The sequence below is a fragment of the Thrips palmi genome, unplaced genomic scaffold (assembly GCF_012932325.1).
Source record: "Thrips palmi isolate BJ-2018 unplaced genomic scaffold, TpBJ-2018v1 HiC_scaffold_15, whole genome shotgun sequence".
NCBI classification, from domain to species: Eukaryota; Metazoa; Arthropoda; class Insecta; order Thysanoptera; family Thripidae; genus Thrips; species Thrips palmi.
In genome coordinates this window covers 12,373,711-12,392,190 of record NW_023144624.1, presented here as the reverse complement: position 1 = coordinate 12,392,190, position 18,480 = coordinate 12,373,711, and the positions used below count along the sequence as shown (strand labels likewise).

Below are 18,480 nucleotides of genomic sequence, written 5' to 3'. Positions count from 1 at the left end.
AGAGGCTAGAACCCTCCATGGCATCCGAAACGCCAAGTACAGGGTGACACGTCTGTCCCTCAGCAGGCCGCGAGCTGTCTCTCTCGCACACGTGGGGCGTCGCGTGTGGGTACGAGAGAGACAGGCCGCCGCGGGACAGAGGCCGCTGGGCCGGCAGGTAAGTGACCGGCTAATGGCGGCGACGGAGCGTGGTCGAGTGGGGAAAAAAAATTGGGCCGGCAGTCGTCTCTATTGGGCGTCCATTTGACCGGCGCGGCCCCCGGCCTGCCTGCCTCCACGGCACGACACGCCACGACCCCGACGTACGCGAGTCGAACACGTCAATCGCGGGGAAAGTCACCTCCGTGCACTTCCACAGAGATAAGGCCAGATTGCGGTAGCGCCGCACGCCGCGCCGCACACGCACAAAAGACTGCGCTCTCGCCCACTCGGGCAAGGTGGACAAACAATGAGAGCGCCCCGCGAGTTGAAAGGTCGAACGCCGGGCAAACACACAGGTGTGAGTTCCTTCCCCGTCGATCCCTGTTTTTCCACGCACTTGTCGTTCCGCTCCGCTCTTCAAATAAATCCCGTATTTGTCAAACATGACGATTCGGCGGCGGCGCGGCCCGGAGGGGGCGGGGAGGGGAGGGGCCGTCGGGGGCAGGGCGCACGGCACCGCACGGCGCGGGGACGCATTCATCATGTGCAGGAAGCGTTTATTCGTTCGGCAGGAACCCGCCAGGGCGCGCTGGCTGCGCTCCGTCCATTTCCGCCAGGTTGACGCCAAGCTAAAGCCACGGCTAAAGCCGCGGCCCGTGGCATGGCCAGGGCATGGCGATGGCCCGGCGGTATTTTCGGCCTTCCGCTGCAACTTGTATTCGCACTCTTTAACAGGAAGCCGGCCTCGCCTTGCCCCACCTTGCCCCGCCTCGACCGGCCCCTGGGGAGGGAAGGTCGACCGGATCAAATTCTTGGCATCACATTTTTCGAAAGTGCCGTCATACGCCAGCGGTGACTTAGTGACGCTCCCTTTCGGTTGGCAGCGCGACAAGTTGTCACACACTCGGCGACTCACTAATTATAGTCGAAATGATGCGACGCCCCGCCCGTCCGCCCCGGGTTGCTCCGCGGAGGACATACTCCCGCCGTCGGCTCGGAGCGTTGCGTGGCCGTGGCGTAGCGGCGCCGGGGCACGCCGGGGCGGGGCGTCGCGACGCCGCGGAGGCCCGGCCGCGCTAGCCCGCGCCATCCGGGGCGCCTTGGGTTAGGTCAAGCGCCGCGCGGACGGCGGCGCCATCTCGCGGTGGCGCTGGGGAACTTCGCGCGCGGGGTATCGCCGTCGAGTGACGCGGGCCCTGGTTACGCGCGGGGTATCGCCGCCGAGTGACGCGGGCCCTGGTTACGCGCAGGGTATCGCCGCCGAGTGACGCGGGCCCTGGTTACGCGAGGGGTATCGCAGATCCCCTCTCCGCCCATTAAGGCCGCAGCGGTATAGCTGGAGCTACCCCACGCGGCGCGAGCCGCAGTGGTGGCCTACCCTTCAGGCGCTATACGCCTGAGAGAGCGTCAGTGACGTCAAGGTGGGGCCCCGCCGTATTCCGCGGCCTGATATACTCCGCGCTGAGCGAGCGTGGGGCTGCCTGCCCTCCAGGCGCTCTACCCCGCGCGCAGCGCCAGCCTTTGAGGCGTTTAGAACGGGTCAGCTTGGTGGCCTACCCCCTAGGCGCTTGTGTGATTGCGTAGCGCCTGGCGTCGCACGCTCTACTCCATGCGCTCTACTCCATCTCCATGCGCTTAGAGTATTAGGAGTTGCCTAGCCTTAGGCGGCTGGCGTCGTCTGCTCTACTCCATGCACTCTACTCCGTGCACTTCGAGTAGCAAGAGATGCCTATCCTCAGGCGTCACGCCTGGCGTCTGACGTCGTGCGCTCTACTCCGTGCGCTCTACTCCATGCGCTGTTCGAGTAGCGAGAGTTGCCTACCGCTCGGGCGTTGTGCCTGCATCCCCGTGTCCGCGCACTGCGGTGGGTGCGGTGGCGGCGGTGCCTTCCAGGCCCGAAGTTTGCTCTACCCCGCGCTCACAGTGTTCGTTGGGTTGCCTACCTCTCTGGCGCTCTCTACGTGTATTTTGTTTCGTGGCTGACGGTGCCACGTGCGCCATGGGTTCGGCCCACCTACCTTGGCAGTCGTCCATCTCCAGCCCCGTGCACTCCATCTTGATGTCCAGGCGGGGGCCGTCGGTAAATCCATCGGTACACGACGCACTACTGCTCACAGCGCAGCTAGCTGGTGATGACAATTTTTCTAAAAGAAACAAGACACTCTCTTGTACGGTCGGTGGGAACAAATAGATCAGGCGATACGACGAAGGGAGACTTTCGAAGCTGCTGGGTTACGGAAGGGGGGGGGGGGAGAGAAAGGGATTGCCAGGGTTTAGGATCGAATCGTACCTGCTAGTAAGGGGTTGGCAGCCGCTATGTTGAACTTGGATCTGTTGGTCCTCATCTCGTGGAGGAGGGCCGCCATGTTGGGGTCATTACTACTGGAGGTGTTTGTGGTGCTGCTACTGCTGCTGCTGGTGTTGCTAGTTCCTCTGCTGCCCGAACTAGCATTTCCGCTACTACCGCTAGTGTTACTTCTGCTACTTCTTTCTTGACTTCCGCTACCAGCTACTACTTCGTTGTTGTTCTCCTCCTAAAAAAGAGAAAAGTTAAAATTTTGAAATGTGTAGGATGACATTTATGCACGTTTAAGAACTAAAGAAAAGCTCATCGAAACCGTAGATAAGGTTTTTGAAACTGGTGGACGTACCTTGAAATTGGGTTGCGCAGCCTGCCGCACTTTTTCCTCAAATTCGGCCATTAAGAAGTTGTCAAGCTCGAAGTGGGAGTCGCCTAGTTCTTGAAAAAGGTCCTCCGGGTCGTCTTCGGTGCCGTCTTCTACTAGGCCTGACAGGTCTGACTGCGTTAGCTCCCCCAGGCCTAAAGAACCTGGGGGTGTCCTAGGTGGGGCGCTTGGAACGCCCTGCGGGACTCCCTGTGGAACGCCCTGTGGAACGCCCTGTGGAACGCCCTGTGGAACGCCCTGTGGAGGTCCTTGGGGAACGCCCTGCGGTCCTGCTTGTGCTGGACTACTCTGCGGTTGGGGCTGCACTTGCCCGGTCTGCTGCTGCTGAACGGTAACATTTTGTCTTGTTTGGTCTGCAGTTGACCCGTTCGGTCCGTTTGGTCCATTCGTTCCATTTGTTCCATTTTGTACAGTTTGTCCGGTTTGTCCGTTTGGTCCTTGTAGTTGGGTGTTTGTACTGGCCTTGGTCTGACTCACTGTCGCTGCCTCCTGCAAGCAAAACCAAAAATTTTAAGACGTTGACAGACACTCATTATTCAAATAAATTAACATCAAGCATTGAACAATTTTGAGTCATTGGTGACTGGTCTTGGCATGGACTGTCATTATTTGAAGGGACTCCCGATAATGCCCCAAAATAACCAAGAGGATCAGTCGCGTCAAATTTTCCGAAGAACACCAGCCGACCACTGAACGGCAGCCCATTGGCTTTTCCTTTCCCGCCCTTTTCCCCCTTTGCCGTCACGCAGTCACGCACCAGGCACTGTTCGAGATCGGCGATGCCGCCGGCGTCATCCCCGTCGGGGGGACACCACAGCAGGTCGTCGTCGATGTAGGCCATGCTGGGCTCCACGAACGGCGGCAGCGGCAGTGGCAGCGGCTGTGGCAGCGGCCGCCCTGAAGGCGCCGCCCGCAACAGCGGCTGCTGGATGTCGGCCAGGGTGGTGGGCGCCCCGGGCCAGGGGCGGGGAGGGGCGGGGAGGGGCGGGGAGGGTGGTCGGGGGAGGGGCGGGGAGGGATGGGCCCTTCTTCACCTCCTCGTTACCTCACGCTCGGTGGCGGTGTTTTGATCAAGGACCTGCGACAACGACAACGTTTTAGACTGCGAGGTTCCTCGATGACAAGGCCTGGACTTGGGCATACTATGACGCTTACCTAGCAATATCACGATACTTCTGGAACTTGACCCAAAACATGAACAAAGCTTCAGGGGGCCACGACACTGCAACAGAGAAAAAAATCAACAAATTATTACATTATTCTGGTTCCAAAGTCGTTGAGGTCAAAGCCTTCCCGAGGCAGGGCATAAGAGTAGAGTCTTAAGAATACTAGGGCGTTGAGGGAGGCCTTAGGCGATAACTAGATTGGACGCAGTGGCCGCCCAAAGTCAGCAAAAACAGCTACTTTCGGAGATTCAATCACTTTTTGGCCAACCTTGTGCGAGGCCGGCGCTTAAATAATCTCTAGTTATCCCTAAATCAGTACAATCATTTTTGATTTCCCGCAATCAGTGATATTAAAAATAATCAGATATTCAAAAGGAATCACATGGAATCAATATGTTCTGTATAACTTGAATATTTTATTATTCAGAGTACAAGAAAATCTTGAGTTGGTTACCCCTAGGTTGGCTCTAAATCAAATAAAACCACACGTGCTTCCCCCTTCAGTCTTACAGCTTTTGCATTTGAAATGACTCAAATAACGCGCCACTAAAACTCTCATACATTGCAAAGACCCTCGGACTGTGTAGTCTAAAGTTTCTCATACTAGCGTCAGCTGAGTAGAGTAGGGTTATGTTTTCTATTGCATTCCAGTATTTCTTCTTTGTAATTTGTATACAATCTTTTTTGTTTTTGAGTATCATGTTATAATTTCTCTTTTTCAACATGTCTAACATAAAACATGAAAGTTCTAGTAGTAGTGACGAGTCATTAGATGTGACTTCCAGTAAGTTTGATGCCATGAAAGCACTTTATTCAAACAAAGTCAAACTTCCAGTACCTAGTGCAAAACCTTTTGATAATATGGCAAAATATGAGAGTATAGCTAAGCGTTTAAGAGGTGAATTACCGGTAAGTAAAAGTTTTCAACATTTCCGTCCAAAGGGACGAACCAGTTTTTAGAATGGATACTGTATGCCTAGCATTGACGTCAGCATCTTGGAGAACAAAGAAGCAAAGAGACGATAAAGAAAACAGTTGATATTCCATTTTATTTAATATGTCAAAAATTTAAATTCAATATCGTAGACCAGTGTTATACTTTATTTATCGTCTGTTGTCTACGCTTTATTTGTTTGACAGTTTCGTCCAATTTAGTTATGTATACTGCTTTTATTTTCAGGAAATGAAACCCATATCGAATGAAGAAACTGCAAGCCAGTCTGATTTGGAAACTGCTGGCACAAGTCAATCGCAGACATCAAGAGTCCCGAAAGAAGAATACCAAAGATTTTTGCCACATCAACGTAAGTTTGCCAACTGATTGCTCTTCAATCAATATTACATTTGCGATGCTGGTGTTGGCGTTGTCAATGTCAACCCAGCAGCATCAGTACAGCACAGCTACAGCTGTCAACGGAAGGTAGTTCAGTTTCTTTTTCAAAGCCAGTCTCAGCTGGCGCCTCTGGCGAAGTGGTTGCATCCGTCGCCGCTGGGAGGGCGCCACTCGCCGGGCGGGGCGGCGCGGCAGGACACAAGCTTCGCGGCGCGGCCGACAGAGCGCGCGCGCAGGAGCGCTTGCCGCGGGCTGCTGGGCTCGGCGCTCGGCGCGGGGGCTGCGTGCGAGGCGGCGAGGCAGCGCGGCGCCCCGCTGCTGTCATTCCCCACCCCATCGCCTTCCCATTCCCGGGAAGCAAAGGGCGCCGCGGTCCGGACCGTTCGGACGCGCCCCGAGCACCGGCCCGGCTAGGCTGGCTTGCTGGCTAGGCGAGGCGAGCCTGCCTGCCTCTGCTTCCTGCTGCTCAGCTGAGATTCGCGCGCGCAACGCCCCCCCCCCCTCCCCCTCCCCGCCAGGGAAAGTGCTCTGCGCCTGGTCGCTGGCAGTCGCTGGTCACCGACCGGCCGCCGCGAGGGCCGAGGGGAACGTCCCTTCCTGCCCTGCCGGTCCAGGCCTGCCCTGCCGTCCTGGCCGGGAGGCTGGAGGCTGCGAGGGAAGGCCCGGACGTGGCGGCCCCCGCGGACGGACATGACCAACCTGAACGCTGAGATGCACCGCCCCGTCGCGCCGCCCGTCCCGTCCCGCCGCTCCGCTCTGCCGCACTGCTGCGCTCCCAATCGGAAGCGACCGACTGATGGGTGCAGTGCGGGGCAGTGCAGCGTGCAGTTCGCGAGCGGGGTGGCGGCCAGGGCGGCCAGAGGCGGTGCGCCCTCGGCGCGGAGTGGAGCGCAGACCTCACGGCGCTACTAGATCTGTCTCTGGCCGGGTGAATGACACGCCGGGGCGCCGCGCGTAGCCGCGTAGCGGACGCAGCCCGCCGCGCCTGGCTTTACGCCTGCCAACGAGTGTACGAAGCGGTGCTCCGTCTCGCTCGCTCCCACGGGGCGTGCCCCAGGGGTGCGAGGGAGACGGTGCGAATCGCTCTCCCGGTAGCCGCGTGACGGGCACGCTCGGCCGTGTTCGCTTGGCGCGCCCTGGCGGTGCTCGGCGCTCTTTGTTTTGTAAGCTCCCTCCCACCGCGGCGTCGCGGAGCATCGTGAGCATCGCGGCGTCGATGATATAATTCGAGGTGGTTGAACCGCTCGACGACGATGTCGGAGGTGGCGGCACGGCGTAGCACGGCGTTGCACGGCGGCACCCCACGCCTTCGCCGCTTCGCCTTCGCCCGCGTGCCGGTGGCGGTGTCGGTGGCGGTGTCGGTGGCGGAGCCGCGGAGCCAGCCCCACCTAGGGTCCCAAGGGTCAGCAACCCCCGCCACGGCCCGGCCCGCCAGCCAGCCAGCCAGGCACGGCGCGGCTCAGCACTAAAGCTGTCTGTCTCGCGGCCCTGCCCGCCCTGCCCGCCTGCAGGCCCTCCTTGCCGTGATTCTCTCCCCCGAGAGCGGCGACTCTTCAGGCGCCATTCAGAGACGCGGCCTCCCTTCATTGGATCGAATCAAAGAGAAAGAGAGGAAGAGGACCGCCCAGAGAGATCGATCTCTCGAAAGGTCGAACTGAGTGAAAAGCACGGCGCCGAGCTGGGCGGTCCAGGGCGGTCGGCCGGTCCAGTTACTCCGATAACGTGGACACTGGAAACTGATAGCGGGGCGTCGCGGCGCCATCTGCCGAGCAAGTTATGCCGCTGGAGGCGCGGCCGCCTCTGCGTTCCCCGTCCCCGCCAAGCCGAGAGGCTTGTACAGTGATGCGCCACCGGCGCGTACGGGATCCGCCAAGTTGCCGCCCAAGTCTGCCAACTTGTCTTTTGTTGCAATTTGTTGGAGTTTGTCCACTTCCGACTTTGGTCCAGGCGGACGGGCGGTGACCTGAGGAAACAGGAGCTGGATTACCAAGGCGGGGAACCGCCACCGCAACGCGCTGCAGCACGGCAGCCCGGCAGCGGCACGGCGAGCTTGGCCGCGGCGGGGGAAGGGGGGGGGGCAAGGGGAGTGGCAACAGCAGCAACAGCTGACGGCGGGTCAACGGCCTCACTGCCGCACACTGCCGGCGCGCGGTTCGGCAGCGCCTCGCAGCGCCTCGCAGCCACACGAACAGTTTGTCGCGCTTCGGCTCGCCTTCGGGCCTCTCCTCTGGGCGCGCGGGGCGCGGGGGGCCGCCGCGAGGTTTTGAAACGAAACGGAATCGCCCCGCCCCCGCTACGCCCCGCAGCACGGCCGTGGCTCATGCCCCGTGCAATTCTGAACGGACCGGAACAATCTCGTTTTGCCGCCATTCAAAATGTTACGAAGAGCGCCGCATTTAGTTCCACACGAGAAAATAACTCTCACTGAAGCGGCCGCCCTCCCCTCCCCCACGCCCCCGCGGCACGCGAGCGGGCGGCGCCAGCGTTACGTTTTATGCGCCGGCACTGTACTACTTGTTGATTCCACCTGGCTGTGTACTGTGTACACTGCTACACATCGGCCGTACCGGGCCGTGCCGTACGGCCGTTGCAGGGCGGCGGTCACTCCGCCGAGCCACGCCAGCCACGCCAGCGCGGCCGGTACAGCCGGCAGCGAGCAGCCTCCGCGATCAGCGCCCCCCTCCCCCTCCCCCCCGTCTCTCTCTCTCTCAGGGCAGGGTCGACGACCGGACCGGAACAGTCACCTTCCCTTTCGTCCACGCTAGCGTTCATTCGTCCGTTCATCCATTTGTCCGCGCATTCGTCCGTCAGTGCATTCCTTGGATCATTCATTCATTCATTCATTCATTCATTCATTCATTCATTCATTCATTCATTCATTCATTCATTCATTCATTCATTCATTCATTCATTCATTCATCCAGTTCATTCATTCATTCAGTCATTCAGTCATTCAGTGATCTTTCATTCTATTTCACTCATTTATTTCATTCGTCGTTTGTTCGTTCGTTCTATTCGGCGTTCGTTCATTACTTTTGCTCGTCTATTTGTTAAAATAAAATTTTGCCAATCACCAGCCATTTTTTCATCCCACTCATCGGCTCGTGTGCTGTATTCGTCGAAATGATTGTCGACGGTCGCTGCAGTCCTCCGCTTTTGCCCGGCAGAGTGGTGGGGCTGGCTGGGCTGGAGTTCCCTGACCCCGGTCTAGCGCCGTGCTAGCGCGCGCTAGCGCCGAGCAGCCGAGCGGGCAGGCAGCGGAGCAGCGGAGCCAGAACCCGCCAAGCACTCTGCTTTCACTCTCGTGAGGAACTTGGCCGGGGTCGTGTCCTGTGGCGGGGCGGGGCGGGGCGGGGCGGGCGCGGCGCGGCGCGGCGGCGTAACAGGCGCAAGACCGGTTCCTCCGTGTTTGTGTGTGGACCTGTTGCAGGGCGTAATCCTCGCACCGCCGTTCCGCCTTGATTGGAGTTGAGTCCGATTGGCCAATCAAATGATAATGGCGAGGTGGCGCCGCCTGAGCCGACGCGCTCCAAGAGACACTGACCCGACGCGGGCAGCGCGGCCCCGCCAGGCACGGCCAGGCACAGCCACCCCGCGAGGGTGGCCGAAGGGGTCAAGGCGGGGAGCGCGGCCGGCCTGGCCAGCCTGGCGGCAAGACGCCTGCGGTGTAGGCAACGTCGAGACACGCGTGCACGCCTCGGCAGAGGTTGCCTACCCCGCAAGGCGTCCTACGTGTCAAGACCGGCCGCGTGTCCGAGACGAGTCCGAGGCGTGTCCGTCGTCGGCCTGCTCTTCGGGGTGTCCGTCAGGGCGGGGGCGCCTCGGCGACAGCGGCCTGCATTATGCATCGGACGGACATAAGCAGGACGTCGCCCTGCACCGCGCGGCCTGCGCTCGCCGTGCCTAGCTGTGCCTAGCTGTGTCTAGCTGTGCCTAGCTGTGTCTAGCTGCGTCTAGCTGCGTCTAGCTGCGTCTAGCTGCGTCTAGCTGCGTCTAGCTGTGTCTAGCTGCGCCTAGCTGTGTCTAGCTGTGTCTAGCTGTGTCTTGCTGTGTCTAGCTGTGTCTAGCTGCGTCTAGCTGCGTCTAGCTGCGTCTAGCTGCGTCTAGCTGCGTCTAGCTGCGTCTAGCTGCGTCTAGCTGCGTCTAGCTGCGTCTAGCTGCGTCTAGCTGCGTCTAGCTGTGTCTAGCTGTGCCGCGGGTTGAAGTCGAGGGCTGCACACAGTTGCACCCGGAAGTGCATTCCACATGCACCACGTGCCTCTACACTATGTGTGTGTGGACCTGTGCATGTGTGCACCGCCCGCAGCGGGGGTGCAGGCGGCGGTGCTATGGTTTCATTTTTGAACTACGAGCGATTCAAAGTCATTCAATTTGAACACCTTGTTTAGCGTTGTTTAGGCTGATTGATTTCGATCTTTTTTCGGTTTATCGCATCATCATCTGCTATGAAATTATTTTCGGTACTTTCGGTCTCTGTAAACGCTTCGTAGACTCGTAGACTTTCGAAACTCAAAGCTCACCGGTGTTTTTTGATATGGGTGTCGTGTTGTGGTGTTCGGGCTGATGCGAGCCAAGCAAAGCCAAGCTAAGTCAAGCCAAGCCAAGTCAAGCCAAGCCAAGCCAAGCCAAGTCAAGCCAAGCCAAGCCGAGTTCGCAAGCAGCAGATTCAGCTCAACGCCAAGTTGAGCCAAGCCAGTAGCCGAGCAAGAAGTCGAGCCAGCCAGTAAGCCAGCCAAGTCAGCCAGTCAAGCCGAGCGGGGCAAGCCGCCGCCAGCCGAGCTCGCACGCCACGCGGAACGCCGAAAAGGAGCCAACCGCAGAAGCGAGTCGAACAGCCACCCACAGCGGGCGGGGCGCGCGCCGCGGCTGCGCGAGCGGAAAAGGAAACGCAAGTGAAAAGGTGACGGCGAGGGGGGGCGGAGGGAGGCGGTGAGGACAGGGCGAGGCTACGGAGGTTGCTCACCTGGCAGGGCCGGTGTAACAGTGAGTAACAGTGTAACGGAGTGTCTTTGTCTTGTTGCAGAGATGGTCCGCGGCAAGGCCAGGAAAGCCGCCTCCAACTTGCTGACGCGCATGGCCGCGGCGCCGCCGCCTCTCCAGCGGCTGCGGCAGGCCGCCGCCAGCAACCCGCGCTGCAGAGTGAGGGTGAGTCAGGGTGAGCGAGCCGCCAGCGGGCGGACTGCCCGAGTCTCGAACCATTCCGTTGCGTGGCGGCGAGGAAAACCACAACGGCCGTCTTTTTGTGAGTGCACGTCTGTCTGGCAGGACTCCCGGCCGACTGCAGTCCTGGCCAGGGGCCCGGCCGGCCCGCCGAACCTTGGTCGGGCAAGGACAAGGACGAAAGTTCCCCCACCTCGGCGCGCGGACACGCGGACGCGCGGACGCCCATGGTCGTTTGGCCGGGTGAAAACGTCACCCAGGACCGGGACGGCTTTTGCATCCTGATGGTCGAACGATCGGGTACACAGATAGAAAAGAAACGAGTCATATTTAATAACATGAGCTTTTCCAGAGAAGCGGGGAGACCAGTTCTGTCATTTTAGAAAAATCTTAATTTAATTTTTTTGAAGCGTTTTAAGTTATTTTTTAATAAATTGTACTATATATTTTCATAAACTGGCACGACTGTATCATATTTCGGCCCTTAAATTTAATGTCAACGTAATGTGCGAAAGTTATTGGGATTGTTTTTGTTTGCTTCTTTTGCGATTTGAACCCTTTTTTTGGCAGTGCTGCGTCCCGTCCAGTCGTGCTGACGCAGTGGGTCCCTCCTCATCCTTCGCGGATTGCAGGGAGTTCGACGGGCACGCCGCGGCACGCGCACTCACAATGATGAGCGCTTTCTCCGTAATTGCCTTTTTCGGCAGTCGTAAGCAAAGCAGGCGGGGCGGACGGGGCAGGCAGCGCGCCGAGGCGCGACGCGGCGGGGAAGGCCATGAGCAAGGTGAGCGGGCGGGCCTAACCTAACCCTCGGCGCGGCACGCCACGGCGCGGTGCAGCTGGAAGCGAATGTAGTGGCAAGGTGGCGGCCACATTTCGTCCTTGCTCACGGCCCGCCGCCGCTTCCCCCTCCCCCCTCCCCCTGCCCGCCGCCGCACCGCGCACCTTGTATGGCAGCGCCACTCACACAGACGCGTCGCCCCTATGGCCCGCATGGCAGTGTGCTGGGCTCGGCGGCTCGGCGCAGCGCGGCGGCGCCATCCTTGACCGTCACCGCGTTGCCGGCGCGTTGTCGGCGCGGTGCTCGGCGCCACGAGGGCCCCCTGCGTGCGGCCGGTGCGGGGCTGCGGGGCTGCGGGGGCGCGTGCGCGTGGCGCGGCTCGCCGGGGTCGCGGCCGTCACGACCGTGTCTGCCCCTGAAAGGGACATGTTTGGCGCCGATCGGCCAATTCATAACCCAAGCCCATGGCGTGCCGTTGGCGTGCCGCGGCGTGCCAAGTTTTGCAACGTTTCTTTTTCTGTTTTTGCAAGTCGGCCTCGCAAGGACGCGCGCGACGCGCACACGCGAAGGCGGCGATAGGTACGGTGGAATGGAGTGACAGTGGCGGGGTGGGCCGAATTAATAAAAGTGTTGCTTGTTTACAGCGCCGCTCGCCTCGACTAGGCTCCCCGCCCGCCCCGCCCCGCCCCGCCCCGCCCCGCCACGCCTCGACTCGACTCGACTTCCGCGACTCCAAAACTGGAGGTCCTGCCGGCCGGCCCCGCCCCGCCCCTCCCCTCCCCTCCACAGCGTGCCCATGGCCCAGGCCTCCGTACCGAGTCCCAGACCTTGTCCTCAATCGGGACTAGGCCCGCCGCACAGCCCACTCAGCCCCGGCGGTGCGTGCTCTTTGTGTGTGAGTGAGAGTGTGTGCGTGTTTGTGCGAGACCACGACGCGCGTGTGTGTGCGCACCTCTTTGGACCGCGCGTCGACAAGAGGAGTCGCCAGTCACTGCGGCGCGAAAGGTGCGCGCTGGTCTCTCTCTCTCCCCTTCTCTCTCACACACACGCACCCATACCGACCCACACCCGCCCGCACCCGCCAATACAACGTCGCAGTTTGGCCGCTTTTCGCACTTTCCCGCCAGCCTCTCTGGCCGCGCTGCCGCGCTCGGCTCGGCGTGTTGTTGGTCCGCGCTATCCTTGGCGGAGGCCAGGCTGGGCCAGGCCGCGGCGCAAGGCAGCAAGGCGAAGCGCGAAGCAAGGCGGAGGCCCGTTTAATGGCCAGCACGCGCCGGTCCCGCCGGGCCTCGTCGCCATGACGATCTGACCGTGGAATCCGCCATCCGCCGTCCACCGCAGCGTAAAGCACGCACCGCGACGCACCGCGACGCAGCGTCCCTCCACTGACCGGCGCCCCCCGCTGTTTCCCACTTCATCTCATTGGTCTGTTTTGCCCCGACAGGTGGTGACGCGCAACGAGCGCGGCGTGCACGGCCGCCTGGAGGGCTACGTGGTGCTGTTCGACAAGCACTGGAACCTGGCCATGGCCGACGTCACGGAAGTCTTCTACCGGACCGCGCCCCGCAGAGCCAAGGACTTCTTCGTGGGTAGGTGTGTGGCCTGTGCGGCACAGTGTGCGCGCCGCCCGAGGCTGCTGCCCGGCCCGCGCGGCCCTGGCCATCAAATCAGGATCCCATTTTGAAAACCACAGTGGCACTTTGCGCCGAGATAATGCAGACTTTGGGTGTCGTCTGCTTTCATGGGCATTCTGATTTTCACCCTCAACTCGCATCGCTTCGAAGGCCCAATGGCTGGACCCCTTACCCTTCGTCGCACGACCGCAGTGTGCGTTGCAGCTCCCGTCCCGTCGCCGGGCTCACCTGCAAGCGAGACGAAACACCAAAGATTAGTTGGTTCCTTTTCAAACAAACTCGTCTGCACTTGGCGGTGATGTAGTCGTTGTGCAACGGCAGCAGCCGCCACCGCCCGGACGGACGGCCACCAAGACGGCCACCCTCCCCGCGGACACGTAGTGGACTCGTAGTGTAGTGGACACGTAGTGTAGTGGACACGGAGTGCGGCATGCAGCTGATCGTCCACTAATGAGGCTGTCGGCCGGGATGGCCGCGACGGAGGCGCAGACGGAGACGGAAAGAGGAAGCCCTTCCCTCTTTCCCTCCCCCCCTCTCTCTGTCTCTTCTCTCTCTCCCTCTCTCTCTCGGCCACCCGGTGGCGCGGCGGTGGAGCGGCGCAGCGGAGCGGCGCGGTGCAGGGAGCTTTCACTTGCACTTTTGCAGCCAAGAGTTGCATCGCCGGAGCGCCGCCGCGCCACCATCCTCGCGCTGGGTGGCGGCACTGCGCGTCCGCGACGCCGCCAACCAGTGCCGCCCCGCGCCGCCCTCCGGTTTCGGCGCGGCGGCCTGGCCCGGAAGCCCGGCGCACGGTCAAGGACTCGCGGCCCGCGCGGCGCGGCGATCCAAGGACCCCGACGAGGAAGTGCGCCTCGCTCGCGGAAGGACGCCACGCAGTCGCCTTGCGGTAGGCCGCGGGGCCGCGGGGCCGCCGGCGTGGTCGCCGAGACCGAAATACTTGGCGGAGATGCCTGGCTGGGCTGCAGCAGCTGCAGCGGGGTGCCCTGCAGAGAGTGCAGTGGAGTGCGACAGATGGCGCGCGGTCACGACGCACTCGCCTTCGCGTCGCTTCGCGCTGCTTCGCGTGCTGACCTGCCTCAAAGCGCCTCGCCTCGCCTCGCCTCGCCTCGCCAGGCGCGCATTAATTGTGAACGCAATGCCAAGGCGGCGCAGCCATAGCGTGGCCGAGGCAGGCCGAGGCCGCGGCGTGACGTCATCGAGCGCCACCGCGACGTCATCATCGATCCGAGAGTCGATCCATCGACGCGTTTCGCGCAGTGCACTCGGCCGGGCGCGCGTCCCTGTGCGAGCCGCGTCAGCCGCGCGGTCCTGTCTGTCCGCCTGTCTATCCGCATGTCTCTGTCCGCTGCCTCGAGCCGCCTGCCTAGTCCGCGCGCCGTCGTCTCGCTCTGCTGCAGCCTTGCAGTGGCGTGCAGTGCCGCGCAGTGCCGTGCAGCAGTGCAGTGTAGTGCCTTGCCTTCCTGGGTGAGTGCCCGGCCTTCCTCGCCCATGCGCGCCGTGCGTGCGGCGCGTGCGCTCCGCGGCTCCGCGGCTCCACGGCCCGCTCGTCTGCGTTGGGCCGTCCGGTTTCTCTTCCTGGGGGTTGTTGAACGCGTCCAACGCGTTGAACGCGTCGATCGGGGAGGTGCGTGGCGCGGCGCGGCGGTGCCTGCCCGCCCTTGGCGGGCCCCTCGCCTAGCCCCGCGGCAGGCTCACCTTTATTATGCTCATTGTCTTTCGCAGGTGACCCCCAGGCGGTTTCGGCGCTCAGCGAGCGTCTGGCGGACCTGGGCGTCTCGGAGCGCCTGCCCGGCCGGGGTCGCGGTCGGGGTCGCGGACGAGGCCTCGTGAAGCAGGAGCGCGGCGTGGCAGCGGCCGGGTGCCCGACGACGACCACGACGACCACCACGGCGGCGGCCGCCACGACGGCGACGGCCACGCTGCCGGACCCGCTGCAGCTGGTGTCCCTGCAGGAGCTGTCGGCGGGCGCGCTGCAGAGCGGCGCCAAGGGGCGCGGCAAGCGGACGCACGAGGCGCTCGCCGACTGGCCGCCCCTGCCCAAGGTGTTCTGGAGGTCCCACGGCAAGCGCCAGGTCAGCAGCTTTACTCTTTCAATCTCCAAGTCTCTGCACCGAGGGGTGACCCACTGTAAAATTTTGTGTACAATGATTGTGTGAATGTGCAAGAATGTGCAAGATTTCTGGCGTTTTTGCCACACATGTTGCCTACTTACAGGCGTTTTAGCCGCCTGAATGTGGAATGTGGCCAAATTTTGTACAACGAATGTGGGAAGCTGTTCCCCCCTCGCTCTGCACAGACTTGCTAACGGGTCCCGGGTCGCTAACTGCCTTTCCCATCCCGCAGGAGTGCGTGCGCCACATGAACCAGGTGCTGGTGCGCGGCGAGCACGTCGTCTACGTCCAGCTTCTGACCACGGCCCAGCAGGAAACGGAGAGGAGGGCGCAGGCCGCGCAGGCGGACTGAGCGAGTTTGTTTTTATGTTTTTCAATCATCGACCACTATTTTTTGATCGTGTTTTCTGTGTTACCGTTTTAGGTTTAATTTGACTGGCTGTGTACAACACAATGAATCAATTTAAGTTTTCGTCTGATAATTTTGTATGATTTTTTAAAAACGCTTCGACTGATTACATATTTAAATATATTTAGCTCAGTCAGAACCCAGTTGTTTGTTCGCATTTTACTTGCTTACCCCTCTCGCCCTGTCACGGGAACAGCATGCTCCTGGTTCGCGCACACGCACACCGCTTTTCCTGAAAACGACGCATTTCTCGCGTTGCACTCAAGGCCGGGCAGACAGTGACAGAATACTAGATCTTCGGCTGGCCGAGCGCGTTCAGAAATAGTTTATCGCTCTGTGGGCGTCCGCCGCGTCGGCCGCGTCCGCCGGCGGTGCGAACACGGCGACCAGGAGGCCAATAGTAAACCTTGAACACGGGCGGGACGCGTGGCGGAAGGCGCGCCGCCGAAAAATACATTTTCTGAAAACAGGACGGCTACACTGTGGCGACCTAGTCGCACGCGGGCCGAGTTCACTGGGAGCGGTTCTCAACGTAGGGGTCGCGACCCCATCCAGGGTCGTGGCTTGGAGCCTGGCCTGGAGTCACTTGGGGTCGTATATCCCTCCACACTGGTAGATCCCCCCTCCCAAAATTCGAGCCTCCCAGTGGACCTACCCGTCACCCGTCATGGCTTTCCGCGGGATATGGTTTGAACCACGTCGGTACCCCCGCTGTCCGGCTCTCTCTACCAAACATGCTGTCATTCATTGACAATTCGGCTAAAGATAGGAAAAGTGGCTCGCATGTTTTGAAACTTGAGAGCGAAAGTTTTAAAAAGCAATGTTTGAAACTGTCGTACGTCTTGGGCTTCTCTCGCCTGCCAGCCTGGGGCGATAAGACAACGACGATGCCAAAATGTTGCCGCGGGGCGATGGCTGCTCCTACACCGACCTGCACAATGCGGAGTGTGGCGACCACTGCGATGCAACGACGCAAATAAGCGGCCCGTCGGCGGCGAGTGGCGGTGTGAGCCCCTCCCCCTGCCCCTGCCCCTGCCCCCGGCCTGCATCCACAATAAACTAACAGCAAGACGTAAACGGGCGGCTAACATCGGCCGCAAGGACGGGCCATGTTGCTAACGAGGGCGAAGGGGCGAGGGCGGACCGCACAGTGGGCCAGAAGACCGGTGGAGGCGGCCAAAACTCTGGGCGCGTTTTGAGCTCCAGAGTCGCTGTGATAAGTGATAAATACGGTGATAAATAAGTTAAAATAAGTTGCAATCTTTTCAGGGATCTAATGACAATTTCTGCCTCACCATTTCCCCGCACTGACACCCTCCGGGAATTTAGGAGGCACAGAGAGAGAGGACGAACTACGCAGTAGTTGCACTATGACGACCGAGCGGGGGGGGGGGGGGGGAGGTTGTTTTTCAGCGAAAAGAATACGCGGCTAGCAGTGTGGTGGCGCAGCGTGCGCAGCGCTGTCACGGCGCGGCCCGACGGCCTGCAACTTTGTGTGCGCGGAGAGCGGCCAAAATTAACCCGGCATCGGAAGGCTAACGCTAGCTAACGCGTGCGCGCACGTCAGTCGGAAACGCATCCACGCCGCCCGGTCGGCAGTGGCCGGCAGTGCCCGCGGCCAAGAGTGCACCGCCAAGGCCGCGCGCCCCTGCAGCCGCAGCCTGCCGCAGCCCTGCACCGCCACGGACCGCCGCCGCTGCGTCGGGCGGGACGTCACTCTTTCTGGCGCGAAAAACTTATTGAGCAATTATGAGGTTATTTTCTGGACTCCAGAGTAAAAGCAAACTGACACCTCAATGTTGCTTTTCCACGTACGTTCAAGGTGACTGAGACGTCTGCTAAAAATAGAGCAGTGTCCCGCCGCCTGCGGACCTCGGGGTAGGCAACCCAGCGGGGCTGCAGCGCACCGCAGCACGGCGGGCGTGCCTACGCCGCAGGCGTCTTACCCATTACCATTACCATTACGGGCTAGACCACACTGACCGTATGCCGTTTTCGGGCCCGACACACGCTCGCTGCACTGCAAAACGAGACATGGCCGTCCTTACTAGGGTGAAACGTTCTACCGGTGGAGAAAAAACCTCAAGCGGGTACAAGTTCCCACTCTCGCAGTGTGAGCAGTCAGAGAGGTGTACATCCCCCCGGGAGGGGTTGCAGGCCTCCACCCCAGCAGGTGGCTGCCCCACCTCGGGAGGTGCGGCTCGTCTGATCCGCGACAGTGTAGGCACGATCCCGCACGCAGGTTGAAGGTTCGCTCGGCGCGGCTCGGCGCGCGGAGCCTGGCTGGCTGACCAAGACAGAGCACTAAAGTCAGGGTCAAAAGGCTGACTGCGGTGGGCCGAGCCTGGCCGAGCCGAGCCGAGCCGGGCGCGGTGACGCGCGGCGCCGGCCGTCGAGTCCATCCTTGAACCTGCCCAACGCGGCAACGGCCAAGGTAGTTTTTAGACCGGCCGCTCTCTTCCGCCGCCACGTCATCGCGGTCCCCGCTGCGCCCTGCTTTCGTCGCTGTCTCGCTCGCACCCTTACGGGACGCTCCATGAGTGCGAGATGGACAGTGCGACGAGAGCATCTTTCGGAGTCAGGCTGGCCGTGCGGTGCGGAAGGAAGACGCGGAAAACTGTTGCGGTGGCGGGACTCGGACCGCGTCGACGTGGAGGGTTTCCTCGAAGGCGGCTTAGCGCCCCGAACGCGAACGCGCGAACGCGGAGCAGACGACACGGACGCTGGAGGCTGTGGCGGCTGGAGCGGCTGGAGCCGCGGCGTGACGTCACCCTCCCCTCCCTCCGCACAGTGCCCCGCCGCCTCGCCGCTCGCCGGCAGCACGGCCAGCATGGCAGCGGGCCGCACCGCCGGGGCACCGCGGCACCGCGCCGCAGGGAGGGGGCCGCGTTGCCGCGTTACGTCACGCCGCGGGAGTGGGTCAATGTTACTGGGCTCGGCGGGGCGTGGCGGGGCGTGGTGGGGTGGGGCGGGGCGTGGCGGGGCGTGGCGGGCGGGGGCCTCGAGAGGTCACAGCTCGGCTGGCGGCGCCCCGCCCCGCCCGTGTGGGCCAGACTGC

General features: G+C 61.4%; 2 protein-coding genes across 2 annotated transcripts in view; one reads left to right on the top strand and one right to left on the bottom strand.

Annotated features, from left to right (window-relative positions):
• LOC117641289 (ecdysone-induced protein 74EF-like) overlaps positions 1 to 3,789 on the bottom strand; it is a 121,818-nt gene extending 118,029 nt beyond the window's left edge. The window contains exons 1-4 of the mRNA XM_034378481.1: positions 3,586 to 3,789; positions 2,793 to 3,317; positions 2,432 to 2,675; positions 2,160 to 2,285 (exon numbers count right to left, since the gene is read on the bottom strand). Coding sequence (XP_034234372.1) covers positions 2,160 to 2,285; positions 2,432 to 2,675; positions 2,793 to 3,317; positions 3,586 to 3,669 — 979 coding nt within the window. The 5' untranslated portion in view covers positions 3,670 to 3,789. The remainder of the gene's footprint in view (positions 1 to 2,159; positions 2,286 to 2,431; positions 2,676 to 2,792; positions 3,318 to 3,585) is intronic.
• Positions 3,790 to 4,582: 793 nt separating this feature from the next.
• Positions 4,583 to 14,643, top strand: LOC117641293 (U7 snRNA-associated Sm-like protein LSm11). Its single transcript, XM_034378490.1, has 5 exons — positions 4,583 to 4,903; positions 5,175 to 5,298; positions 10,351 to 10,472; positions 12,713 to 12,861; positions 14,625 to 14,643. Exons 1-5 carry the CDS (start codon positions 4,718 to 4,720, stop codon positions 14,626 to 14,628), a joined length of 585 nt encoding a protein of 194 aa, XP_034234381.1. The 5' UTR covers positions 4,583 to 4,717; the 3' UTR covers positions 14,629 to 14,643.
• The last annotated feature ends 3,837 nt before the right edge of the window (positions 14,644 to 18,480 follow it).